Below are 27,933 nucleotides of genomic sequence, written 5' to 3' on the forward strand. Positions count from 1 at the left end.
TTCATGATGACTCAGAGTTCTTCCTTTGAATGGAAGCCCAGCTTCCCAAGCTCCTGTGTGAGAAATCTCCTCTTGGTAGTGAATATCTTAATTTCAGCTTTGGAAATCGATGTTAAATGAAGTGAGGTGTGAAAAGGGGTGTCTGTGAACTGTTGAGTGTGGCTGGTGAGAGCAGAGCCTGCTGAAGGTGATGCTCAGTGGATGGTTGCTCCTGAAACTGGTCCTTGCAGTGATCAGGGGCTGTCCCTGTCCCTGAAGAGGAGTTTGAGTCCCCAGCATGGGGATGAAAACAGACTGCGAGGGATGCAGGACCAGCCATCCCCTTCACCTGTTGCAGATCTTGGGGTATGTTTTCACAGGACAGGTGGAAGAAGTTAGCTTTGTGACGGCTTTTCCATTTAAGTGATGAAATTCCTGTTTCTGCTCAGAGATGGAATTCATCTGTGCAGATAGCAGCACCACTTTAATTCTGTTCTTCTACCTTAGTGCTCCCTAAAGCAAAGGCATTCTTTAGTTGTTTGAACCACCACAAGAGCTTCAAAGCAACACATCAAGGCTGCCAGAGCTCCAGGAGCATTTGGACGATGCTCTCAGGGATGCACCGGGTGGGATTGTTGGGGGTTTTGTGCAGGGCTTGGTCTGGATGGTCCCTGTGGGTCCCTGCCAGCTCAGGGCATTTAGTGGTTCTGCATCTCTTCACTGTGCTGCAGGAGCATGGATTGAAAAGACCCCCAGTTGTCTTTCTCAGGAGTCAGAAGGGGTTTGTCATGGCAGCTCCGTGCTTTCCCTGGGAGCTGATGGAGCCTGGAAGGGCGTCGCTGGGGCCGTGTCCTTTGGCACCAGCCCTGTGCAGACACCAGGGTGAGTCAGCAGTGCCTGTGAACTGCATTCCAGTCTAATGCTTTGAGATAATCACTGAGGTGCTTCAGGACGATTATATTTAGGTGGGGGAGACATTGACTTGCCTGTTTAAAAAAAAAAAATCATATTTTTCTAAAAACAACCTTTCCTCGCCGTTAGGCTCGCTGTTGGGTATTTAATTTTGAGCAACACTTGGGTTTTTATGCTCTCGGGTTGCAAAACCCCAGAGCACGCAAAACAATTTTAGTGAATCAGCATCCCAGGCTCACAGAATAGTTGGGGTTGGAAGGGACCTCTGGAGATGACCCAGTCCAACTCCCTTCCCAGGCAGGGTCTCCTGGAGCAGGTGACACAGGAGCGCTTCCAGGTGGGCTTGGAATGAATCCAGAGAGAGAGAGAGAGATGCCAGGCAGCTGTGCCAGGGCTCTGTTACCCTTCGGGGAAGTTGTTCTTCCTATCCCAGGCTGCTCCAAGCCCTGTCCAGCCTGGCCTGGGGCACGGCCAGCTTAAGCTTCCGAGTGATTCCTGGTTGACGAGGTGGTGATGTGTCCGAGGCTGGACTCCTGATCCTGGAGGGCTTTCCCAAGGCTGCTGGATGCTGTGGGCCAGTCTGCAGCAGTTTGGGAGCAGGAATGGCTGTGCCCTTGAGCGAGAGAGGGGAGCAGGGAGAGCCGGGAGCCGAGCGGGATTCGCGCTTCCAAGAGCCTGGGAGTGCCCCGCTTATTTTGGAACTTTTTATCTCCCTGTGCCTGCGTGTTTGGAGGCTTCGGTGTTTGGAGCAGTGTGTGAGCAGGCTGGGAACGCTGCTAAGATGTTCTGTTCCCTTGGCTGGGAGGGGAGGGGTGTCTGCCTTGCTCCCATCTTGCACCAGCTGGGAATCCTGGAAAGTGTCTCCTGTCTCAGCCCCTCGGAGAGGAGAAGCATCTGAATGTCAACCGCAGGCTGCAATGCCTGAAAAAATGTAAGAAAGCTCCTGATGGCAGATAGAAATGTGAGCAAGTCACAGTTCGGTGAAGTTTGGGCGTCTGTCCCATGCGTGATACTGTAGCTGAAACCGAGTTTTGTTTTGATGTGTCGAAATGAAACTGTTTCCCCCTGTTGCTGGGATGAGGGCTTGTCTTCTACCAGAAGTGCTGTGGAAAGCAGGCTGACAGACTGTGGTAATTTATAGTTTGGGTAGCCCCTGCTGCTCAGAGCAGGATGAACGAGGATGGGCTTTGGAGGGTAGATGCCGGAGCTGGGAGTAGGGAGGAATCGGGCTGAAGTTGGGAAGGAGGAGAGAGTGATGGAGTGTATTGGCCAGGTAATTCAGTTAATATAATATAGAACCAGTTTCTTCTTATGGCAAGGAATAACTGACAAAACAGTGAAGACATTGCTAATTATGTAGCACCTTTTGTTAATGAAAGAGGTATGAACTGCCGCTGAGTAAAATAGATCAGAGGGAAATTCAAAGTTTGTCATTTGAGGTTATCCCAAGCTCTGTAAGTTAAGCACTTTAATGTTTGAGGGGCTTTTTTTTCCCCCCAGTATGTGTTTTTTAGTGTTTGGGCAAGTACAGAATAAACTGGAAACCAGACACAAACCTGTTTCCGTATCTGTATTTAAAGCAGCCACAAATATTTATTTGGCTTACTCCAAAGCTTTTTCATATTTTTCTCTTTGTCCGTTCAAGTGATCTGTTGAATGACCCAGGCAGACCAATGTCTATTAATACTTGGATTACAGCACAGTAAATGTTAATTATTTTTTTTTTTCAAGAGTACAAAACATTATTTCCGTGTATTCAGTTCCTGATGTTTTTCTGAAGCCTTGCAGTTAATGGTGTCAATGCAGAACTTGGTCTGTGCTGCTCTGAGGACGTGTGGGAATTTTGCAAGGGTGGAGTAAAGTAGTTTGTGTCCTACTTCAGGCTTTTCTTCGTGCACAAATAACTGGAATTTTAATATCTTGGAAGCCGGTGCAGTGTCTCCCATTCTGATGTGATTATTCTTTGGAGCTTTGGTGTATTTTGACCATGAAAATAAAAATGAGTCTTAAAAGGGTGCTGTAATTTAGGTTGAGAGGGCCCTGTGGAAATCACCTCCTCCAGCCCCCCTTTTTAAAGCAGGGCCAACTTCAAACATATCATGCTTTGTTCTTGCTCCTTCTAAAATTAGTTTGAGGAGGAGTATGTTAATGTGGCAGGGTAGGGGCTGTTTCGAGCTGCTGCTTTCATTTCTGGTTAGCTTTTCAGCTGAGCTTTTTCACTACATTATCATTTCTAATAATGTTTTAAACTTGGGAGGACTTTCTTTTCTGGAACTGTGTTTAAAAAGAAATCCATATATCATTTCACCACAGGGAAAATAAATACCAGTAATTTTCTAGCAGTTGTGAGTTCTTTACTACATCAACTCTAAGTGTAAACTTAAAATTTTCTTATTTGCCCTTTTTCCTTAGCATTGATTTGTTTGGCTAAGAGGTACTTTTCTTGAATTGTTTTATCCTGGGTTGCTTTTGGCAAGTGCATTGCAGGTAGTTGAGAATAAGAAATGAGAATATTTGTTCAGAAGTGGGTAGCTGTTGGGGTTTTTTTGATAAGCAAGGTATATAATCCTTTTCAGACCTGCACATTCCCACCTAGTGTATGCAGTTTGTTGAGTCGTTGCTCTGATTTGGGTTCAGCTACACCTTTGATTAATATCTGTGTAATGCTTTTCACGTGTTTCATAAATATTTCCCTAACTTGCATATTCAGATATTTATCCCAACATAATTGCTATGGGCTTTCCTGCGGAGAGGCTTGAAGGAGTGTACCGGAACAACATTGATGATGTAGTAAGGTAAGGCTTTATTTTTCTTTTCCTTAACTTACACAACTTGGAATAATCTTTTCTACAATCATTTATGTCCTGCTGAGGAAAGGCTTGTGTGTTTTGACTTGTAGAAATGCAGAGATTTTTGCATCTTGTAGATGTTGCCTTAATAGCTTTCCTGAAAAGTGTTGGAAACAAAACAAAAAAACCTGGCCAGGCTGCTATTCTGGGTTGATCTCAAATGCATATAATCTGCTTTTTTAGTGTGAAAAACTGACTTCAGTAAGTTGTGTTGGAGTAAAAAAAGGTTATTTACTTATAGAAGAACATCGATCCATAGCTCTCTTCAGCATTAAGAGTTTCCTTGGGTAACTGATGATATTTTGGGATAAGTTTGCCTATATCCCACCTTCAGTCAGTAAATGAAGTGCTTGAGAAGTAAATCTTGATTTCATATAGTAAATACAGGTGACTTTAAATAAAGGCTTTTACATTTGGTTGTGTTGAATGGTTCTGGACAAGGAGAAAGATGACTTAAAATCTGCTACTGCTGGTAAAAAAAAACGCCTATAGGTTGTCATTTTTAATTTCAAGTAAAGTTATTACTTTGAACTACTGGCTGCAATTGAGGAAGAGGTAGGGAGTGTTGTAGGAACACTGGTGTAATTCATTTCGCTAAAACCCTACCTGGAGAGTGTGAGAGGGTGCATTAAAAACTAAACACTTGGTAGAAGCTGCCAAAAGTTTGTGGGTTTAGGATTAAAAGTTGTGATTTTTTTAAAGATCATTTGAAGTGATGAGCTCAGTAGCTCCGTGAGAGACTTGACCTTTGGGGTGGGGGATCATGCAGGAAGGTTTTCAGGGAAGGTGGAGGATGTGTCCGGGCAAGGAGAGGTTTCTCCCAGCTCTGAGGTGCCACGGGGAGTGTCTCAGAATTGTGCAAAGCATTCCCACACAGCATCCTCATGTCTGAGCCGGAGAGACGTGGATTTGCTGGATGGAGCACTCAGCGGATACAGGACTGGCTGCAGGCAAGGCCTTGTGGGCAGCAGCTCGTGGTCCCTGTGGAGATCAGTGACAGGCAGGTCTCTGAGGGGCTGGTGCTGCTCAGCAGCTCCGGGGGTGACGCTGGCAGTGGCATTGAGGCCCCTCAGTGGTGACACCGAGCTGTGTGCATCAGTCACACCCTGGAGGGAGGGGATGGATCCAGAGGCACCTGGATAGGCTGGAGGGCTGAGCCTGCACCAGCCTCATGGAATCCGGCAAAGAGAAGTGCAAGTTCTACATCTGGGTCAGGGCAACCCCTGGGATCGATCCAGGCTGGGGATGAGCAGCTGGAGCAGCCCTGGGAGAAGGACCTGGGGGTGCTGCGGGTGAGAGCTGGGACCCAGAACCCCCCGTGCCCTGGGCTGAGCCCCAGCGTGGGCAGCAGGGGAGGGGGGATTCTGCCCCTGTGCCCCGGAGCTCAGGTGAGACCCCACCTGGAATTCTGGTGTCTCCAACGTAAGAAGGATGTAGAACTCCTGGAGCAAATCTAGAGGAGGCCACTGAGTTGCTGATGGGACTGGAGCCATGGCAGGGGTGGCACTGGATGGCTTTAAGGTCTTTTCCCACCCAAAGTATTCAAGGATTCCATGATTCTACAGTTGGCAGGCAGAGCCAGGGCTGCTGGAATTCTCTTGGGGACTGTATCCAGGTTGGTGGAGAAGTGAGCTGAGCTCCTCAGTTCCCACCTGGGGAGGACTCATCACCCTCCCCTGGCAGTCGGTGGTCTGGACGCAGTGGCTCCCTGCACGGCTGCACTCAGCTGGGCTCCGAGGGGTTGGTTTTGCATGTTGCACTGTCATGACGAAAATCACCATCCACAAATAGCCCTGAGAGTGTCAGAGCCTGGAGCTGACCTGGCTGGGGGAAGTGCAGTGCCTGTGTTCTCTGCTGCCTTGGTGAGGAGTCGTGGCTTCTCCAGAGCTGGGCACATCACTGAGGGTCAGTGCAGCAGGCAGGAAACACTCGTGGAGAGAGAGAGAGAGTGTGTGGATTGTTAACAGAGGGGGAAGTTGTGTTCTCTAAATCACACAAAAAAACATTGCTTGGAGAGGTTGTGGCTGCCTCTGGATCCCTGGGAGTGTCCAAAGCCAGGTTGGATGGGGCTTGGAGCAGCCTGGGACAGTGGAAGGTGTCCCTGACGTGGCAAGGATGGAACTGGATGGGCTTTAAGGTCCCTCCCAACCCACAAACTCCAGCCAGCTTCCTTTCCTTGCAGTCAGAGGCACCTTTTCATGAAGCTGATGGAAAATCCAGACCCTGATAATTTCACCTTTGAAAACTGTGGGATAGGGGCAAAGGTTGGAAGGTATTTAAAGATTATCTCCTTCCACCCTTGCCGTGGGCAGGGACACCTTCCACTATCCCAGGCTGCTCCAAGCCCTAAAGTCCAACCTTGGACACTGCCCTAAAGTGGCCTTGGACACTTCCAGGGATCCAGGGGCAGCCACAACTGCTCTGGGCACCCTGTGCCCTGTCCTCTTCACCCTCACAGCCAAGAATTTCTTCCCAATATCTAATCTAACATGGTCATAATATAAATAAATATTGATAGACAGGAGTCTTTGAAGGCCCTCTTCCATTCACGGCTTTGATTTCAGTAGCTTCTGGATGAAGGAAAATACATTTTAGTTGTTGAGCAGGTAGATACGTGTAAATTGGATTTTAGTATTGGAATGCCTGTGTAATTACTAAGCTGTCCATAAACACTGATCAAAAGGAGCAGTGATCACCTAAAAGCATCATCAACCAAATTAAGATAAGCAGAGATGTAAATTAAGTGGCTTCAGGGAACTGGATGCTCAACTATTATTACATTTGTTGCCTTCTGTTTTTAAACAAGAATAGAATGTGATCGTGCAGCATTCTGCATGTTGCAGTCCTCATCTGCTCCAGTCATCTTTTTATTGGGGAGTTTTTTCCCCAAGTGCTTTTTATACAGAAATCCAAGGTGCTCGAGCTCCTGAGCAATTGGTATTGAGCCAGGACCTAGCAGTGGGCTTTTTCTGAATAGCTGGTACCCTGACAAATTCCAGCCTGATGCTGGATGGTAGGTACAACCTGCGCTGCTGGCTGTCTCCTGTGACTGACATTTGGAGAGGTTTTGGATGGAATTTCGTCCTTAAAAAAAAACCTCCTTGCCTGGAAGCTTATACTCCACTGTGTGGATATTCCTGAAAAAGCAGTGCCAGCTCTCCTCACTCTCCAGTGTGTGTTAACAGGAACAAATCCCTGTGTCCACCATCTTCCTGAGGCTCTCCAAGGCTGCCAACAGGGGCACCAGTGGGAGCCGTGGATTTTTTTTTCCTCATGTGCTCGGAGTTTCACACTTGGTGCTGCACAAGGAGCTCACATCTGTTCCCGTTTTAGTGCAGGCCTTTAACCACAGGGCTGTTCTAGGTTCTTCTGGAATATTGTGACTGATAACCAGAGCTTGTTTTCGCTTGAGCTTTCCAGGATTTTAGCAGCTAGTGTTTCTTTTCAATTCGAACAGCATGTTCTGTCATGGCTAATTAAATTCCTTCTGGCTGATGTGCAGATACACACTGTTGATGATGTTAAGTGTAAACATTTGCATGTTATTTCTTCTTGCACATTGCCAGGTGACACATCATATATAATCACAGCAATTCTGATGAATCATGCTTGCAGTTTGGCTTGCCGAGGCTTGTATGGGAAGTTTGTGCTCCAAAGTGAGCATGGAAATGAAATGAGTGTGAAAAAGTGTATGGTCCTCCTTCCAAGACCCAGAATATCACTGGGGACAGACTTCAGTAGCAAATAATAAAAAACCCTGGGATTAAAGTGAGTGATTCTGGCCGGAACTGGAACACAAGAGTAACTTTAACAGCTTTTCTTCCTTGTGGCAAAATATTTTGCATAGGTGATTAAATAGGAAGTGTTTACAGATACCTGGTGTAATCAGTGCTTTCTGTTTGAAAATAACCAAGCCTTCCTCAGCTTCTTCGGGTGATCTGCAGGTGTTTTAGGAATCAGGAAATCACGTACAGTAAATATTTCAGTTTCAGGTCAGATCTTGGTTCCCTTTGTTGCATTAGTCGTGTTATCCATGCTGTTGGATTATTTGGATGAGTGATGTTTCCAACATGCTGCCTCCTTGATTTTTGGGGCACTGCAGGACTGGGAATGCAGAACTGCACATGCTGGGTGGTGCTTTAAGGATGCTGCAAATTAAGGTCCATATTATTCAATGTATATTAACGCAGACTTTTTTTTTTTCTCTTGAAGGTTTTTGGATTCAAAGCATAAAAACCATTACAAGATATACAATCTGTAAGTATGCTCTTAAAGATGCATTCTCCAAAATAATGACTTCTAAAAATAGCTGAGGAGTGCAAGTGGCTCGTTGCTGTCCTGAAGCAGAGCTGGAGATGTTTTGCACATTTCTTAAAACAATTAAGCCTGATTGAGAGCACTGGTACTTCATTTAGTGGAGCTGAGTGAGGTTAAATGAAATGCTGGTGTGTATTCATGTTACTTGAACGCTTTTAAATGACTTGGCATCCAGCCCATCTGGAGCTTGGGCCATGTGATTAAAAAGTGAAAAGTAATTCACAGCAGGCTTTCTGTTCGTGTATTAATGTCCATTTGCCAAATGAATCTTTTCCTGGTTTTTTCTCTATTTTTTTTTTCCCTCAAACTGCATCGGTACCCAGGCTCTGTTTGCTTCCTTCCTCTTCTTGTCTGTCCTTGTTTATTACTTTGAAAAAGCTGTTGGAGCCATTGGTGGTGGTTTCTGACTTCTCGAAGTGTAATGTTTTCTCTGAAAATTTGATTCTGTGGAAAGCTGTAACTGTTACAGGAGTTTTCTGGGGTTTTTTGGTTGTTTTTTTGTTTGTTGGTTTGTTTGGGTTTTTGTTGCTGTTCCTTTGTTTAATTTATTCGTTAGCTTAGGCTAATTTCATTTGTGTAAATGATTTGGTGATGTCGAAGAGTCATGGTTTTCCTACCCCTCATTTTTTTTCCTAAAAATCTGAGTTGAAGATTAATTCTCTGAACTGCTACAGTTGTATTATTTTTTTTAATGAATAAGTTTTTAAACAGCTACAATTAATAGAAAAAATACTGTAGTAATGAAATTCAGGCAATGCGTGACATTGTAACCTGTCAGTCATTTAAACAAATATTTAAAAGTAAGGATTTAAATCTGCCTCTAGGGTAGCTAAAGGATTGTGCATCAATCAGCTGTTCCCTGATATTGGAGAGAAGTGACAGTGGAAGCTGAGGAACCTTACAGCGGTCATTGAAGTTGTTGTGGGGCAGAAAAAGATACATACAAAGAAGAGACATTGGTCATCTTTCATAGAATTCAGTAGCAAAATTTTATTTTCTAGCTTAGCAGCTTTTCAGAGTGTCATCCTTTTAATAGATGGCTAAAATTTCTGTGTGGAAAGGCCAGTGCCTCCCACAAGAGCTGATGGCTCCTTGGCATGGTAGAGGAGGTAATTCCTGGCTCTCTTCCTTTGGACCATTCTGGAGCTCAGCTCTGGAGATCTGGATCATTTCAAATCAAACCACCCTGGTTCCTCAGCCCCCCCAAAGCCTCCTGGCAGCCCCTACTTGTTTTGAGGAGCAAAGCAAAGCAAGGGCAGCTCAACTCCATCTCCTGCAGCTGCAGTGCAGCTGTCACCTGCTGGGAAGGGTGGCTTTGGTGTCCCTGACAAGGTCTGGGTTTGCTGAGCCCCTTGCTCCAGTGTAGCTCTGGAGGTGCCAGGTAACAATCAGAGGCAGCTGGAGTAAATTTGCCAGAAAGGAGGATTTTAGGAAGACTGATGAGCATCTTTTTAAGTATCACTTCCCTGAGGAGCTCCTTGCTAAGTTCCCACTTTGCTGTCTGCCAGCTGCCTCATTTTACTGAGAAAAAGCACAACTCAGTCCCCCAGCCCTGCACAGGAACAGCTTTAAAGTTTGTGAGTGAGAAGAGCAGTGATGAGACAAGTGCATTTGATGTATCTGTTGCTGCTCTGTGTGCTTTCAGCTGTGGAGAAAACTTGTCCAGGTGTGCCAAAGGTTTTTGCCTTCGCGTTCTTTATATAAAAATTGATTGTCTTGTCGTTAACCCCAAATCAATCACAAATGAATCTTCCTAGAATTACTTTATTTGTACTCAGATGAAATATCTTGGAGGATAAAACTGTCTGGAGAGATCTTAATGCTTGTGCAGGCACAATTTATACACATAAAATGCCGTCAGGTGAATTGTGGCAATGTTTGGTCAGGAGATGTGAAGGAATTGCATCCATCAGGTATTCCAGAGAACTCCATTTCTTCATATTAAGCTGGTTCTTTGTAAATAGTGTTCTATTGTCTGTGTTTCAAAAGGAGGAGGTGGGAGTTCAGAGGAGTTACGTGATTATAGTCAGAATTATTTCAAAATCTGTCATGGGATTTGAGTTCTCTTAAGGTAGCTGTTCCATGAAGTTGATAATAACGTGTGTATTGAGCAGTTTTATCTGAAAGGATTTAGAGATTTTTCTGAAACTATGTCAGTTATGCCCCCATCCTCACATCTTGGCTTTTAACTTCCCAGCAGTTTGAGCAGTTTAATTTTCCTTCTTGTCTTGCTTCTCTCCTGTTTGCCTTTAACCCTTTGCTATTTCTTCAGTATTCCCTTTCATTTAAATCTGTTCTTCCACTTGGATCTCTTAACTTCCCATGCTGCCAGATTGTCACCTGCCCTGTTGTAATCATCTCCATCTTCTCCAGTGAGTTTCCTTGAGCTGTCCTGCAGGCAGGTGGTTAAAGGAAGGAGCTGTGATGAAAATGGGGATTTGCTGTGCTTGCTGTGTCTCTGGGGCTGGGCTCTGGCAGGGGAAGCCCTTAGTCCTGTCAGCAGTGGGACCATGACTGATCAGGAGGGTGCCTGGCTGGCAGCACTTTGCTTCTGGGTTGCTTTAAAATCACTGTAGTCCTGAGGAGGGCCCTGAAACAACCAACCTCCTCCTTAACCCCCAAAATGCCAAAAAAATATACAGGTTTCATCTGGAGGTCTGATGCTCTTTGAGTTTTAGTAGTGTTTAAAAACCCCACTGCAAATGCACTTGAAGCCTTAAGCCCTCCCAGTACCCCCAGAGTGTGCTTTGGTGGGATTTCTGCTGGAAATCCACACAAATTTGGTGCAGCTGAGCCAGGAGCTCTGCACTGGTTGTGTTCAGCTCCCAGAAGAGGGCAGAGAGAGGGACATGACTGTGTGCTGTGCTCAGTTTTTATCCTTGGTATCAACAGAACTATTTTTCTGTCCTTCATGATGTTCTACTCGGTGATACTCTCTCAAAGTTCCAAATTTGATGGTTTTTTCTCTCCATTTGTGGATTCTTAAAGTTTCGAAGACTTTCATCTCTTACTCCCCATTTGAGCTGGGTGCTTCTTTAGAAGGAAGCAGGGAGCTTTCCTGGATGCTTTGTGTTATCTGCTTTGCTTCCTAGCAGCTTCCAGAGTTGCTGTGCTGCTGGCTGCTCCATCCCCCCTTGGCTGTACATCCTGCCTGCAGCCTCTCTGCTCAAGGGCTCCAGTGCAGATAATATTCTTGTGAGTCCACTCTGCCAGCTTAACCTGGTCTCTTCTGACCCACAGAAAGTGTCAGCAGTGTGATGGGAGCTGTGAAAGCAGCCAGGCTTTTCCCTAGCTGAGGGTAGAGCTGAGAAGGCTCTGGAATTCAGGGCAAGGAAAGCACTGAGAGCATGTGCAGCCCCAGCAGAGCTGTCTGTGTCATGGGCAGAGCTCAGGGCAGCACTGGGAGGCTCCAGTTACAGTCACACAAGGAGCAGCCCAAAAGTTTGCGTGTCTGAAAGCGTCAACTAAGCTCCATATGGCTCCAAAGGCTGCAGTCATAACATACCTGGTAAGCAGAGATGAGTTCATAGCAGTCCTGAAACTGCTGTGGGAGTTGGAATCCTGTGAAGATACAGGCTGTTATCAGAACCGAAGATCTAGGTGTGATTTGTCTACTGAAATGACTTCTGTAGTTGTGTTTCAGCCTGGTGTCCTCTTTCATAGAATCCCACAATGGTTTGGGTTGGAAGGACCTTAAACATCATCTTGTTCCGACCCCCTGCTGTGGGCAGGGATGCCATTCACTAGATCAGGTTGCTCAGGTCCCCATCCGAGCTGGTCTTGGCAGGATTCGAGGCAGGATTATTCTCTCTTTTTCTTTGTGAACTGCACTTCCACTCACATCATCTTCCCTGCAGGGAGCAGCTCCAAGGAAAATCCTGCAGGGTGTCCACTTGCCTTCTTTCCCCTTCCCCCAAGATCTGATCTGGTTGTTCCTTGGTGTGGCTGGTTTAGAGCCCAGCTGAGGGGTGGTTTGTGTCTCATCGCTGGTGTTTATCCCTGGGCAAGGCGAATCCAGTGTGGTTTGCTGTGCTCCTGTCTAGCTGGAGAGGTCTTTGAATGGGGAGGGATTGATGCAGCTCAGAAATGTGCCATTTCCCAGGTCTGAGGGGGAAAGTGGCTGACTGGCCTTCAGGGTTCACTTAAATTGAGGGATCAATGCCAAGTGGCAGAGAGCAGTGTCACACTCTCTGCTTGATACCAGTGATCTCTGTGATAATATCCAGTGGGGCTTGTGGTGCTCCTGCTCTGTCCTTGTGATCCCCATGGGCCTGAGCACCCACACTGCTGCTGAGGCACCCTGACCTGTGTTCTGAGTTCAGGATCCCCTGGATGAAGGTCACAGCTGTCTGCTCCCCGTGTCTTTGGCAGCAGAGAGCTGCTCCAGTGCTGGAGCTGCTCATGTACAGGGTTAGAAGGTAATACTACTAGCATGAATTGAGTCACACTGTGTAAAACATAGCCATGGACTACAATTACCAGAGGGTATTTGCCTTTCAGTAAAATAATTTACATTTTAGTGAGCAGTCTGCTGCAAAACAGTTTTTTTTTCTGTGTGTAACCTCTAATTTTAAATCATAAAGGTGATGGGCATGCATGATTTTCCGGAGTGTGACAGATGCTGGGAGTGCCTCAGAGACTTGTCTTGAACTCTTGTCTATTTTTCTTTTTCAGATGTGCTGAAAGACATTATGACACCGCCAAATTTAACTGCAGAGGTACGTTTTTACTGCCTAATGTGTGTTCTCTTTAAACCTCAGTGAATGAAGGCCTAAAGGAGGAGCTGATGAATAGTCATGTAGGAGATTTGGGCACAAGGAATGATGTCAGATTGCTTTGAGTCATTGGAAAAACTTGCTATATTCTTGGTGCTTTCAAAAAAGTATGTTCCTGACAGTTAAAGATCAAGATCTAATAAAAGGTCTACAGTTGCAAAAAAATTTCTGCAGAATGGGTTGCAGAGAAGTTTCAGTTCAGTGAAGTACAAACCCCCCGTACAATTTACATGTGAGGCTCAGAGGAGTCTGGTTTTTATGAAGGATGCAAATGGAGAACACCCAAGCCACTATCACTGCGTGTATAAAGCATCTTTTGGAAGATCTGGCAGAACCTTCAGATGCTAAAAAAAAAAGATTTAATTCCAGTGTGATGTCTCGTAGAGATGAGTTAGGTCTTAGACACTCTGCAGAGCTACCAAAAGCAGTGAGGGATCTTTCAGGGCTGCATTTTGACCACGTCCTTGTGAGTGGATACTGATGTAGCTCTTGTGTCAGTATTACCTCCCCAGGTAATAAATAAAATAAATGCAGATTTACCTTTGTTCTTTGGGCAGAGGAGCATTTCTTGCTCAGAAGTTGTGGTTTGTGTGCTTCAGATGAGGGTGAATGGAGGAGTCCTTGTGCCTACGGAATCATAGGAGAGGAACAAATTCTGGGCTTATTCTGCGTCATAGCAATGGCTCTACTTCTATTTTTCATTATTATTATTTTAAACCATCCATCTAGTTATGAAGAGGGTTTAGAACGTGACCAAAATGTAATTGGCTGCTTTAATGTCTGAATATAGAAGAACTGAAATTGTCTCGTTGAAGTCATCAGCACTTCTGATTTGTTCTTACAATGTTGAATGACAGTGCCCTGAAACCTCACTCCATACTCACCAGCCAGAAAAAAGTATTTTAGGATCTGCTTGAGCAGTGCTTTGGGTAAGAAGAGAAGAGGACATGTTCTAATATGGCCAGAACATATGTTTGCTTTAATTTCTGCTTTTTGTTACGGGGGTGCTCAGCTCCCTTTGCTGTCAATCCCAGCCTCAAATGCTGTTTATTGACAGCACCTTTCACAGCTCCTCTGCACAAGACATGCTGCATTTTTTAATTTTCATCCCCGAATTAGTTAACCTCAGATAACCAAATTGGTGACTCAGGACTTCCTTAGCAGAGGAACAAAAGTTCTGCTTGAAAATCTCCTGAAGTGAACTGACTGCAAAGGGAACTTCTGATTTGTTCTGAGCATAAAACACCAGAATAGTTCATTATTCACCCAGGATGATCTTGCATCACATTAAACCCCAAACACTGAAAGCTCCGAAATCTTCTTTGGGAAGTTGCTTTGTGTTCATGGTTTCTCCAGTTTCTGAAATCCTTCCATGCTGGAGTTGTCTTCTGCTTTGCCACAGACTTTTTTTTTTTTTTTTAACTCTTCTGTGTGCTGTGGGATTCTTCTTGCAATGTGTAGGGGCTGGGAGAGAGCAAGCAGGAATATTCTCCAAGCTGTGCGTTCCATTGTAAGGAATCAAAATCCATGGAGGAGCTGTGCCTTCTCAAGGCCCTGCCCAAGACTGTGCAGCTTAATGTTTCCTCCCTCTTACACCATCCTAGGGTACCCATTTCATCTTCTCACTCCAGCTTTGAAGAAAGTACCACAAGGTTTGCCTTTCATTCCAAATCGTGGAGAGCATCTTCAGCATCCTGTGACTACCTGGGAGTTTTCAGGCTGTTCTTTCTGGACTTCTTTGCTCCCCTTTTCATGGAAACCTCGCTGGCTGCAGTTGCAATAGACTCAAAGCTGTACAGACAAATTCACAGCATTTTTGCAGCTTCTTTTCCTTGGGATTTCTAAATAAATTCCATCTTTAAGTTCATGTAAAACTTTGGGGATCGTTTGGATCTTCCATATGGAAGAGATTTTGCGTTTGTGTACAAATATGAACAAAACTTTCCCAAACTCTTCCACCACAAACACGTGTTGCCTCTTAGCAAAGATCAGCTTCCCCATTTGTTCTGGGATATGAAGGGGACAGTCTGTAGTGTGAGTGAATAAACTTGTTGATCCCTCCAAAAGGCTGTGGACTTGTCCTGCAGTCCTTCAGCAGTTCCATAACTTCATCCCTCACTTGTGCTCTTGGAGTCCTTAGGGATCCATCAAAAGGAGCCTTGCATGTGTGACTACTGAGTGGTGCTTACGAAACCAATACAGACCCTTGCCAAAGAAGTGAAATGTGTTCATTTTTAGCCCAGAAAAGGAAATGGTGTTTCTGGCTGAGGATTTTGAAGTGAACCAGGGTTGTGTTTATCAGATCCCAAGGCTGTCGGTGGGGAATTGGGGTGCACTTCATCAAGTGCTGTTCTGCTGAAACCAGAACACTCTGTGTTGTTCTGCTGGTCAGGGTGGTAGTGTCGCTCAACTCATCTGAGGAGGGAGAAGTTTGGGTGTTTCTCTCTGCTTAGTGCTTACTTTCTGCTCTCTTGAGTTGTCTTGCATTTCCTGCATCGCTTGAAATTCTTTCCATCCCTAGATGGAAAAGTGTGTATGAATACACCCATATCAGAAAGGACAGTTGTTCAGTGCTTTGACTCTAAACCCCATAAGTATTGCCAGTTCCTGACCTGAGATTTCTCCCCCAGTGACCATTTTTGGAATATGAGGATGGCAGGGTTTTGTTTCACAAGGCCTTGGGGCGTATTCTGAGAGTTTGTTCCCAATGTAGACCCAACCACGTTCAGTAATTTTTCAGCAAAGTTCCTGTTGTCTGCTCAGTGACTGACGTCTGGCCTTGTTCTCTCTCTCAGCAGGTAGTTTAATTATTGCTGGAGTAATGGCTTTTCACAAGGTTATTCTGTGTGCCAGCACGCTCTTAAATTCTAGAAAATTCATGTTCCAGAGCCTATGCCACTCAGTTCAGTAGAGGTGTGAAATAGTTGCTCTGTGGAGCAGGATGCCTGCTTACAGATTAATGGAGAAATCTCTGCAGTACTTATGGTACACTGAATAATAGTGGAATTAAAAATATATATCAATATGTAAGGTGGGGTGGGGGGTATTGAATAACTTAATTTTTACATGCTTGTCCCAAAGGTGACCTGAGCTTGCTTTGCCTTTTGAGGTTCTGATGAACTCCTCCTTCTCCCTGCAGTTGCACAGTACCCTTTTGAAGACCATAACCCACCACAGCTGGAGCTCATCAAACCTTTTTGTGAAGATCTTGACCAGTGGCTAAGTGAAGATGACAATCATGTGGCAGCAATCCACTGTAAAGCTGGAAAGGGACGAACTGGTGTAATGATTTGTGCATATTTGTTGCATCGAGGCAAGTTTTTAAGGGCTCAAGAAGCCCTAGATTTCTATGGGGAAGTAAGGACCAGAGACAAGAAGGTGAGCTGTTGCTGTTCTTCTGTCCCTCTACTTATAACTTGCTGCTTTTCTTCTTCGAGACCCATTTGATGCTCAAACCCTTTAGGTTGTGATGTCTGATTTAGCTCCAATAGGACTGGATCAGTGCAGTTGGGAATGGAAAAGCTTTCCTAAGCAGCAGTAACCTTTAGTCTCAGCACTAAACCAGCCTGGTTTTAACGTGTCCTGTTCAAGAGGACCTGGACAGTTGATTTTAAATGGCTTTTTCAGCACTGTTCTGCTGTGTGGTGCATCAGAGGGGCAGTGAACTTTCTCGTTCAGCATTTTCAGCCCAAATGAGAGGATTGTTCCAGCTGATTTTGCCTGAATGGATGAGTTGTTCATCCCCTCAGGTTCCCTCAACTGCTGTGGTGGGGTTTGGACATGCATAGGGGAATATCCCAACTGGAGGGCCCTTATTGTTTGATCCCCCTTGTCAGTAAAGGGTAGTTAACAACCTTTCTGGCAGGATTAGGCCTCATTTATGAGAATTTAACCTCCTTATTTGAAATCTTCTCCAAAGATGATGTGACTTTTAAGGTCATTTTAGCAAGTTTCCCTGCTCGTCTTCCATTATTTCTCTGAGTGTGTTGATTGAGTTTCCCAAGGGGATCATCCCTGCAAGCCAGTTTCACCCTCTCCAAGCACAGAATTCTCCCTGTTCCTGGAATATTTACACAAGGTATTCATTTCAGTGTGTTGGTCCCTAATAAGAAGAGGTTCATGTCCGAGGGCTCTTGAGAGAAGTGTCACATCAGGAATTTTAGAATTTTGGCTGTTAATTCGTTGGAAGGAGCAAGCAACTCCTCGGTTTGCTCTGCTGATGAGGTGGAGCTGTTATTCCATGTGCTGCTGAGTTGGTTGTGGTGTCATGCTGGAGTGGAGACAAGGTCAAGGTTTCCCATCAGAACTTTGTGGCTTTTGGTAAAAGTGCATGAGAGAGACTAGGAATGAGCAGTGTGCTGAATAAACAGAGTAGATTACTCCTGCTGATAAGGGTTATCTCCAGAGCTGGATAAAACAGCATGAAAATGACAGAACTGAATAAATACAGTGAAATGCTATGCCTCAGTTTCCCTTTTGTGACAAGGAGGTTGGATTTCTGCAAGCTGGGGGTTTACCAGTACCCCAGGAGTACCTTGGGCCCTTTGGAGGGGAAGGAGAACTCAGTAAACAGGAGTAGTGAGAGCCTTGTTTACTTGACTGTAAATACTGTCTGTAACCAGCAACTTGTTTTGGTTTCAGTGTCTCTGCTGCAAGAGTTGACTTTTTTCCCTTCCCAGCTCCACTTGAGCATGGTTATCTTGATGTGACCAGTGGGCAGCATATGATTCACATAATCCTTCAGTAGTGTTTATAAACAGGTATTCCAGTGCAGGTTTCTGGAGCCTTTTCTTCCCTTGTGGCCCATATTTCAGCGTTATATGTCAAGTGCTGCTCTCTGATTTGATATTTCACCACACCTTTGTATAACTGACTTCCTCAATTCAAAGTCAATGAGGCATCAGAAGAGCTGTTTGCACAAAAGGACAAGCAAATGCCTTCTTTCTTTCTTTTTGGGCCAACACAGATATGATAAAGGAAAAGTGCCTTTAATAGGGACCACATTTTCTTGGTTTGAAGCGAGGACAAGGTGCCCACTTTGCAGCTGTAGCTGCTGAGGACAGCCCAGCTACAATCACTGCTGCCATTAATGCTCAGGGCAGAGAGCTGCTGCGAGGGCTCTGGCTGTGCTGGCAGGAAGTGTGAGTCTAATTGCAAGAGGAAGTATGACTAATTGGTCAAGAGCACAGCCCCGAGTACTTCTGGAGCCAGCTTTTCCCAAGTGCCTGCCGGGAGAAGCAGCTCCAGGGAGGCCTTTGCACCATCAAGTGAGAGTTGTTGTAGGTGAGGCTGAGTTGCTGCATGGGCTGTTCTTGTGCTGGGCAACAAGACGTGGCAGAGCCCAGGCTGTCTCTGACCAAACCCTCGTGGGGTGTTTTATTTCCTCTACAAGCTGCCTCTTTTGGCTTCTGAAACCCATTGTAGTGGGGGGAACTTAGTCAGAAGAAGGGAGTGGTGAAGATTAGGAAGTGTGGGCTGCATGGTTGTGTCTGTCGGTCTCCAGCACTGAAGAGCAGGAGTGATTTTTTGTTTTCCTTTTGAACCAGAGGAGACGAACTGTTTTCTCAAATGGGATAAAGAATTGTACTTATCTGTTGTTGGAGCTGGGGAAGAAGTAACCCCCCAAGAAGTCCTCTAAAGAAGCTGCTGCTTCCACTGTTTGAAGTGATTAGTTCATCCCACACACTACTGTGGTGACAAAGACTGGCAGCTTACCTTCCTATAGCAGGAGAAGGTCTTTATTTATTGATTCCCGCTTCTGCCTTGGAGGGTTTTGTGGTGAGATTTAGGCTTGGAAGGAAGCTCAGTGGATAGGGATCAGCTGTTCAAGTGCTGGAGATGATGCACTCAGGAACATTCTTTGAGCACGGTATGGGTTTATTGTCAAGGATGACTCCTAAGAGTTCTCATATGGGGAAAAGCTGAGAGAATTAGAGTTGTTCAGCCTGCAGAAGAGAAGCCTTGGGGTGACCTCATTGTGGCTTTCCAGTGCCTGAAGGAGCTGAGAAGAAAGATGGAGAGAGACTCTCTTTACAAATGCTTGGAGGGACAGTACAAGGGGACTGGCTTCATACTGGCAGAGTAGGGCTGGATGGGATATTGGGAAGGAATTCTTCCCTGTGAGGCTTGGGAGTGCCCAGAGAAGCTGTGGCTGCCAGGTTGGGCAGGGCTTGGAGCCACCTGGACTAGTGGAAGGTGTCTCTGCCCATGGCAGGGGGTGACACTGGATGAGCTTTAAGTCCCTCCCAATCCACACCATGCTGTGTTTGTGGTGTTGCTATAACTGAGCAGGAAGTGAAAGCCAATTACTTTGTGTGAGGAAGCCTCAGAATGATCTCTGAGCAGGGCAAAGATCCCATGTGTGATGGCAGAGCTGGTCAGTTGTGGTGCCTGTGTGCTGGACGTGCTCGGGTGCTAAACCTGATGCCCTAGGCCCGTTCTGAGGCTGCAGCTTCACTCTCATAGTAGGGTGTGTTCCTAAAGGGAATGTGGGAATATTGTTTCCAAAATACTTGTTCTTCATAGTCCTGCCTGTGCTCCATTGAGTGGAGAACCAGGAGCAGCACCTGATAAGGTTTGGGATGCCTTGGGAAGCTCTGGCATAGGGACCAGAGGAGCTTATCTCACATCCCTTTAAAAATGGTGATGGTGATAGATGGGAAATGCAAGCTTGAACTACTGCCCTGTCCTTATTCTTTTGGAGTAAAAGTGAGTGGTGGTTGGTTGCAGCCCTTGGAATATTGTTAGTTTGCTATGAAAGCGTTCTGCTTGGAATTCAGACCGTTGGAAATGGACAACTCTTTTGAATTCTGCTTCAGTGGGACGGGTTTTAGGGTCTCAGCATCTAAGGGCTGTGTGTCCAGGGAGTCACACTGTGGCTGGAGGGCTAAAACTGCCCTGTTGGACAAGAACTGGCTTTGCTGTGGGATTGACTATCAGTGTGAAAGTCTTCCCTTGGTTCTGGTCCCAGCCTTGCTTGTCCTGGCCAGGTGTCCTGGGATTTTTCCACAGGACACATCCATTATGGCACGAGGAAGCTCTGGGCAGGGAGGGATGTGTTCTCCTCAGCTCTGTGCTTCCCTCCTGCCTGGCAGCCCTGGCAAACACTGCTGGCCTGCTCTGAGGCTGGGATATGCTCAGTGCTGACACTCAGGTCCCAGGAAGGAGAACTTCAGAGCTCCCTTAAGGGGTGGGTGTGATAAGCACTGGGGACTTGTGAGCCAAAGCCACGGCCAACGTACAAGGCTGCTTGGGAAGGTCATTGTGCAAGTGCTGCAGGGAAAAGGGCTTTTGTGTAATTTAGAAGCAGCTCAAATGATAAGGAGACATAATTATCAACTTTTTTTTTTTTTTTTAATAGCAGGAAGTGACTATTTTCATGTGTGCAGAATAGAGATTTACTAAATTAAAAGCACCTCTGGCTACTCTTAGCTCCTGGCTGTTGTGAGGTGAAACTAAAAGTACAGGAATATGAAGTCTAGGTTTTGTCATCAAATGCTCACAGATTTGTATATGAAAATTTTCTGTTTCTCTCCAGTTTATTCCAGTTCCACATTCAGCTTTAATCAGAAAGATTCGTTACTGATGCTGTTGCAAGTCTGCAGTAACAGGTTGTTCTAGACCATGTAATGCATTTTCTGGGAACGAAGCAATTTTTCATCATTATCAATTTTACTGGAAAGTATTGGCTGAAAGAGCTTTAAAACTGTTCCCTTATTTGAAGCTTTGAGCTGATTTAAAATCAGTAATAAAAACATTCTTAGGTTTTACGCTCTCAAAGCCAATGTTTACCTCAGAGTTTGAACACTTTGGGCTGTTGGGCCTGTTTTAATGAAACTTTCCACATTTTTGGGAAAAATATTCCAGGATGTTTTGTAAAGAGAAGGCAGCATCAGTCTTGAGTACAGTGATTTTAGCAAACACTAGTCTTTTTACTTAAAATGCTGACAAAATGTAATTCCTGTAGTTGTAGATTTTAGGATTCCTAAATGTAGTGGTGCTTTAGAGAACATTCAAGGCACCCCTTGTTAAACATTTAATGCTCTCCATCCCCAAAAAAGCAGCAGCTTGAGACTGTTTGTTTTTGACATGACCCTCAGGGCATCTGTGGTGTTTGTTTTCAAGAAATGGGAAAAATCTGCATTCTTTGCTTCATTGCTGGAGATGGATGTTTGGAGAGTAGAGAATCACTGAAGGGTTTGGGTTGGAAGGGACCTGAGAGGGTATTTCCAGCCCTCCTGCCATGGCAGGGACAACTTCCACTATCCCAGGCTGCACCAAGCCCCATCCAGCCTGGCCCTGGACACTTCCCTGTGCCAGCCAGGGCCTTTCCACCCTCCCAGGGAACAATTCCTTCTCAATATCCCATCTATCCCTGCCCTCTAGCAGTGGGAAGCCATTCCCTGTGTCCTGTCATTCCAGGTTTCTTCTCCCTATTTCTTGTTAGCCCCTTCAGGCACTGGAAGGCCACAATGAGGTCACCCCAAAGCTTCACCTCCTCCAGGCTGAAGGATCCCAGTTCCCTCAGCCTTTCCTGGTGGGAGAGGTGCTCCATGCCCTGAGATGTGCTGATGCACCTGGCAAACCAATGCCCTGCTCTGTGTGCTGGGGGCTGGTCAGCAGTGAATGATCTGTGATGTTCCTTTGGGCCTGATGTGCTTCAGCTGGAGGTGATGCTGATCAAAGGTTTCTGACACTTGTTTTCCCTCTGTTTAGGGAGTGACAATTCCCAGTCAGAGACGCTACGTGTACTACTATAGCTACCTGTTAAAGAATCACCTGGATTACAGACCAGTGGCACTGCTGTTCCACAAGATGATGTTTGAAACAATTCCCATGTTCAGCAGCGGAACTTGCAGTAAGTACCAGCACCCCTTCACCTCTGCTGGGGAACCTCCTGCCGTTTTGGATGGGGTGATGAACACATCACAGTCCAAAATCTGCTGCCTTAGTGGGCTCTGTCCGCTGGGATCCTCCCAGTTCTAGTCTGTGAAGGACTCATGATTGTTTTAGTCCAGTTTTGAACTGGCAAGTGTTTTAATGGTTTGAAGATAAGCGATTCCGTATGTAGAACCATTGAGGCTGGAAAAGACCTCCAAGATTGAGCCCAGCCTGTGATCAGTCCCCACCTTGTCACCCACCCCAGAGCACTGAGTGCCACGTCCACTCATTGGACTCCTCCAGGGATGGGGACTCCACCATTCTATATGTATTTGAGTATTTGCCCCTTGCTTTTATGAAAAACCTTTTTTTTTTTTTTTTTTTTTTTTAACACAGCAACTCTTGGGAAATATGAATTGCTGAAAAACATTTGCCTAATGGCATGTTGGCTTCCAGTGCAGCAACATCATTCTTCCCATGATGCTAAAAAAAAAAAAAAAAAAAAAAAAAAAGATTCAGTTCAACTGGGTAAATATCTAATTAACTCTGGAATAAACTTTTCTTTATGTGGAAGTTTCTAAAGCATTAATACACCTGTAAATGATTAATCTCATCTGCTGATGCACTGTGTTAGTGAGGAACAGCAGATTTTGTGAAGCTTTGAAATACAAAAACAAATTCTGCTCTGTCCTGTGGGCTGTGTTACAGGGCAGTGACTGCCTCGTGTTGCGTGCTTGCTTTTTTGTTGGTGGAAAAAAATCTCATGGTTTTGCTATGGGGATTAGAGCAATGTGTAATTAATTCCAGTGCCTCCCGTGGCTTTGATTAAAATTGCCCCGTTAAATATTGTAGTGAGACAGTACCTGAACATGTTACACACGCAAGAAACAATGGAGCAGCTTGTCAGGCTCTACAGGAGGAGGCAGGGAGGAGCCTCTGCCAAAACCCCTCTGCCTTAGGGAAGAGGTGTGGAGGTTACAGATTTCTGCAATTACCACTTATTTAATGTTTGGGATGAACTTGTGAGTCTGAACTGCTCGAGTGAGACTTGGGAGCGTGTCCATGGGAGGCTGCTGGGGTGGTGTTTGCACAGGAGGATGTTGGGATAGACAACAGATTGGCCGAGCACCTGAGAAGATAAATGAGCTGCCAAGCTCAGCGGTTGTATGCTGCAATATTTGAAGTTTCTGTGGAGTTCTCAGTGATTTTTCAGAATGTGAGGTCGATGGTCTGCGTTGTGTCTTTAGTCGTGTTGTCAACTGTGGCGGCAGCAATTTAACCAATGTGATAACTTTTAATCTGCCTTCCTTGTTACCACTCTGCTGCTTTAAAGTCACTGACAGAGCAGAGTCCAGCCTCTAGGGCACGGTGAGGGGATGACAGAGTTTCACAGCTCTGAGGATTCGAGGGAGATAAGGGCAGAAAGAGAAGCTTGTGTGGAGACCTCACAGCACCTTCCAGGGTCTGAAGGGGCTACAAGGACCCTGCAATGGGAGCTGTGGTGATAGGACAGGGGAGAATGGCTTGACGCTGCCAGAGGAGAAATTTTGGTGAGATATACAGAAGGAATTGTTCCTGGGAGGGTGGGCAGGCCCTGGCACAGAGTGCCCAGAGCAGCTGTGGCTGCCCCTGGATCCCTGGCAGTGTCCAAGGCCAGGCTGGATGGGGCTTGGAGCAACCTGGGATAGTGGAAGGTGTCCCTGCCCATGGCAGGAGGGCGGTGGATGGGATCTAAATTCCCTTCCAACCCAAACCATCCTGGGAATTCTCTGAGCCTGCCAGTGATAGTTTCATCTCTGGGGCCTTCAGCAGGACAGTGTGGGTGTGTTCAGTAGGCACTTCCAGGGCTCTGCAGGGGTGTCTGGCCTGACCATTTCCAAAGCAACTCTTCCTAAACTGGACCGAAAACCCCTTTTAATTTCAGTGCTACCTCTGCAGATTTAATTGTGGAAGTTATGCCATGGCTGGCACTTCTCTGGTGATGGTGATTTACACGGCCAGCTTAGTCTCTGCTGGTGCTGGTTGGTTTTCACTATTAATGCTCAGTTTTGTCCTCGTTTCTGCTTGTTTGTGCAAGAATCGAGTCAGTTTGTGCTGACATGACCAGCCACTCTACAATTGGAAGAAGAGATGAGAGAGAATAAAACCTCTCACTTTGGCCTGTGTAATAGAGAGGAGAGGGAAAATGCAAGGAACAGTCAAGTAGTTGTCACATTTTACAGTCTTCATATTAAAAAGAAATAACGTTTTAGGAACTCCCTGGTGGCCTGAAAGTATTGCCATGAAGGACAGAAATCTCTAAGGCTGTTTCCAGTAGCATCTGGCAAAGTTTTGATCCCCTGTGGTGTTAAACCCTTAATAGAAACTTAGTTAACTTTGAAAACATCACAGCTCACGATTTTGTTTCTGCTGCCAGTGTTGTGCTTTTTGACACTTTTGAGGCTTTTCTCACCAAGTGACACTCTTGTTTTGTCACACAGATCCTCAGTTTGTGGTGTACCAGCTAAAGGTAAAGATATTCACCTCCCCTTCAGGACCCTCACGACGTGAAGACAAGTACATGTACTTTGAATTCCCTCAACCTTTGCCGGTATGCGGTGATATCAAAGTGGAATTTTTCCACAAACAGAACAAGATGTTGAAAAAGGTTGGTTTCCTTGCTTTTTCTGGAAGAACATTGTTGAGCCAGCCCCTGGTGCTGGGGGTTGGGATGTTGGTTATTTTTCAGGGATGTGTAATCACGGCATTTAATTCTTTGATGTCTGGTTTTCCCAAGGAGCCAATTGACCACAAAATGAAAGCTGGATGTTTGGGGAGTTGGTGAGATTAAGTACAAAGGTTGGATAAAAATGATCCTGGGTCTGTATTGCAGTCGTTTGGGTAGTAGTGAATAATCTAATTGAGGAAGAAACATTCACCTTCTAAAAATAGACTTGCATACTGAGCAAGTTAACTCCAGCTGTTTTCTCCACTAAATTTTCCTGAGGTTTGAGCAGGCACAGAAGATCCTGTCTGTGCTGTTGGCTGATTTGTACCCATCTGTCAAATTTAGCTGAGTTTCTGAGATAATTGTGTTCCCACGCACTTTGTAAAAGTATCTCTGCAATCTCTTCCACCACCTCTCTGTTCCCAGCTGCAGTGCCTTGACATGAGAGGTTTAGAGAATTCCCTCAGAGCTGCGGATTTTATTAGGGTGTCAGTTGCAGAAAACAAAAATAAATCTAGGACTTACTTTGAAACCAAAGTCAGCCAGTTCCTAAAGCTGAAACCCTGAGTTTTAGTTCTGGTGCTTGTGGAGCCACTTTGTATCTACCAGAGTTGAAAGGTGAGGATGAGACTGCTGATTAAAGGCAACCTTGGTATTTGCTACTTTAAAACTTCTCATCAGAAGTTTCTCCCTGTTGAATGGAGGTTAGAAAACTTAAGAGCATTCAGTGAGTGAATTCATAAAAGTAAGAAATGCTAAAGTGGATCAGGAGACAAAGAAGTGATGAGGTAACATCACTTGCAGCTGTGCACACAGGTTGTACCTGCCAGCTGTGTGTGAATACACATGCACGCTGTTGTGTGGGCTTGCTTGTGGGAACAAGTTTAATTCGTGTGCTGGTGTCTGCAGAAGTTTCTGGACAGTTCCTTAGTGGCCCTGTTTTCCTTCTCTGCCTGTTGGATGAGATGTTTTAGTTAGTCAGTGTAGTTACGTGCAGTACAGAAACTGTTAAAGCGTTTGAAAAGTAGAAATTGTACTTGAAAACTGAGATTATTGACATGCAGCAGCCAGTTTTAAGAGTCTTTTTAAGGAACACCCAGATGAGTACTGTGGGCTAAACATGAGGGATGCAGGGAGGAGATGATGCAAAACCCCAGCATCTGAGACAAGGTAGATATTGGGTCTTCGGTAGGGTGTAGAAGTGCAGAACCACAGCAGGAGGATTACTGTGCTGGGGTTTCATTTCAGAGTGTCAGATTGTGGTTTCATTTCTTCAGAATCTTTGTAGTTTCTGAGTAGCTGGTTGATTTTGTTGGTTTTTTTTTTTTTTGGCCCTTTTGTTTATTCGTATCAAATACCTGAACTATTTGGGTTCTGTGGATTACAGATAGTGCAGAGGTGCTCAGTTTCTCGGTGTTTTTGACCTGGTAGAGCCAAAGAAATGGTGAAGGTGGTTCTTTTCATATCTGCAAATTTTTCTGAGATGGAAACTGCCCCTTCATCACCCAGTAAAAAAAACACCTTGATAATCTCTCTGAAATATCTGTTGAATCAAGTGTCTTATTGCCTCAGCTTTCAGTATGAATGGAGGACAGAGGAAAATAGGTGTGAGATGTTCCACAGTTCTGGTAAGATCGCCTCTCTTAGCTCTGCTGCAAATGCAGGAGCTGATCCTTCCATGTGGTCCTTGGACAGGTTGTTGCATAAAGTGAATAAGGTGAGGACGGGGCAAAGGGGAATATTGGTGCCAGGAGAACCTGCCTTGGCTCAAACTGAACACATTTCTCTGTCCCGGTGTTTCACATCTGTACCTGTTCCTTTTCTACATCAACTGCCTATGCAGCTTTTACCCAAAACCCCAAAAGTGAAGGCCCTCCACGGGGGAGACTTGTGTTTTAAAGATCCCTTTGTGCAGTGATCACCTAATTCATGAGGAACAGCATCTTCTCTTTCGGAGATTCTAGTTTATTAACCAGGTTTATGGAAAGTGAAATTATAAGTCTGTTGCCTGTCAGTGGTTCTTGTTCTTCCCAGGTTTTCTGTTAGCAGATTATAGGTTGCTAAAGACATCACTTATTGACCAGTCTGCATTTTTACTTTAGCATAATTTAAAAAAAAAAAACCTAATAAGATTAATTAAAAGTGTAATTCCTGATCCATTCTGAGCCTCAGGCTGGAGAACAGCTGTGTCTCATCTCTGGAGATGAAGAAAACTTCTTTGCCCTGGCTCTGGTTTGGTGTTTGATAGCACTGATATAAGCTGAAGTGCCCCAGATTCCCTCACCTGTCCTTGCTTCCAAATTTCCCAGTCCTCTGAAGAAAAGCATTATTTGCAGAGCTCTCTGTAGGGAGGGCCCTCCTCAATTTTGCTCAGGCTCATTTTGGATAAAATGGTTATCCATAAACCAGACCAAACCTGAAAGGCCTCATGGCTTCAGACACCTAACATTGCAGAGTCAGTGTGAGATTTAAAGCAGACACATTGTCCTTTCTTTTCATGGCAAAAGTTAATTGAAGCAAATTCAGTGGCTTTTGGGAGCTGACCTCAGCCACAGGATCATTGGTGCCACTGGGGTGTTGGTCCAGGGCTGACAGCCTTGGAAAAGTTTCATCCCTTCCATAGTTTCTGCCACCTGGCATCAGTTAGGAAGTCCCCAGCTCTTGGTCTTTTCTTGTCTAATCAAGTTGTTTACTTTATTCTCAGACTATTTCTTCAGTGAGCTGTAGCTACTTCCTTTCAAGAATGAAATGCATGCCCACATGAGAACAAAATGGCTCGAGGCTCGAGAGTGCCGTGACTGTGTATGAATTTCTGATGGGTAGAAGTTAGCAATTCGGGGTATTTTTTTTGTTTTGAGCATGGCTTTTTGTTGTAGCTTGACTGTTGTTCCATCTCAGACTGCTGCTGTAGTCACTCTAGTTTTGCTTCCACGGATCTCTGCAAAGCCTTTTTCTTCCAGTTATTGATGTTGACATGATAATCTGAAAGTATTTCAGAGTATCCTTAGATCACTCGGTTCAATGGGAGTCTGTTTAAAAATAATACAGAAATCTCCTCATCTTCCTGCCTCCAGAGCCTGGGGGTGAAGGAGACCTTTTTTTGGGAGTCCTCCCAGTACAGATGAGAGGGAAATGTTGATGTGGGTTTAATTTGTGAGAGTCAGTGGTGTTTTGTCCCCAGACTCGAGCGTAGGAGGGCTGACAGCATTGTTTGAGCAGTTGCATTTCATCTGTCAAGTCTAGAGATAAGTTCTGCTGCAGAGTTCAACGAGACTTTGGGTAGTTGCTGTTAAGCAAACGCTGAGGAATGAACTCTGAAAATGTCAGAAGACTCAGTGTTGATCTGAAAATGGTACAGGAAGTTCCATCAGGCAGGCCTAGGGAACAGGCTGAACCATGATCTCCGTTCTTGGAGATCATCTCCAAACCCTCACACTCTGAGTGCCTCTAGATCTCTCTGCAAAAGTTAAGCTCTCAGGAGGACATGGGAACTCCTGATTGATGGCTTAAGTCT

At 45.2% G+C, this 27,933-nt stretch overlaps 1 protein-coding gene across 1 annotated transcript in view; it reads left to right on the forward strand.

Moving 5' to 3' along the window:
* PTEN (phosphatase and tensin homolog) overlaps nucleotides 1-27,933 on the forward strand; it is a 48,590-nt gene that overhangs the window by 12,365 nt on the left and 8,292 nt on the right. The window contains exons 2-7 of the mRNA XM_066191725.1: nucleotides 3,602-3,686; nucleotides 7,953-7,997; nucleotides 12,732-12,775; nucleotides 15,972-16,210; nucleotides 21,548-21,689; nucleotides 24,193-24,359. Coding sequence (XP_066047822.1) covers nucleotides 3,602-3,686; nucleotides 7,953-7,997; nucleotides 12,732-12,775; nucleotides 15,972-16,210; nucleotides 21,548-21,689; nucleotides 24,193-24,359 — 722 coding nt within the window. The remainder of the gene's footprint in view (nucleotides 1-3,601; nucleotides 3,687-7,952; nucleotides 7,998-12,731; nucleotides 12,776-15,971; nucleotides 16,211-21,547; nucleotides 21,690-24,192; nucleotides 24,360-27,933) is intronic.

This window comes from Chamaea fasciata, unplaced genomic scaffold (assembly GCF_029207755.1).
Source record: "Chamaea fasciata isolate MVZ Bird 193981 ecotype frontalis unplaced genomic scaffold, bChaFas1.0.hap1 SCAF_9, whole genome shotgun sequence".
Taxonomy (NCBI): Eukaryota; Metazoa; Chordata; class Aves; order Passeriformes; family Sylviidae; genus Chamaea; species Chamaea fasciata.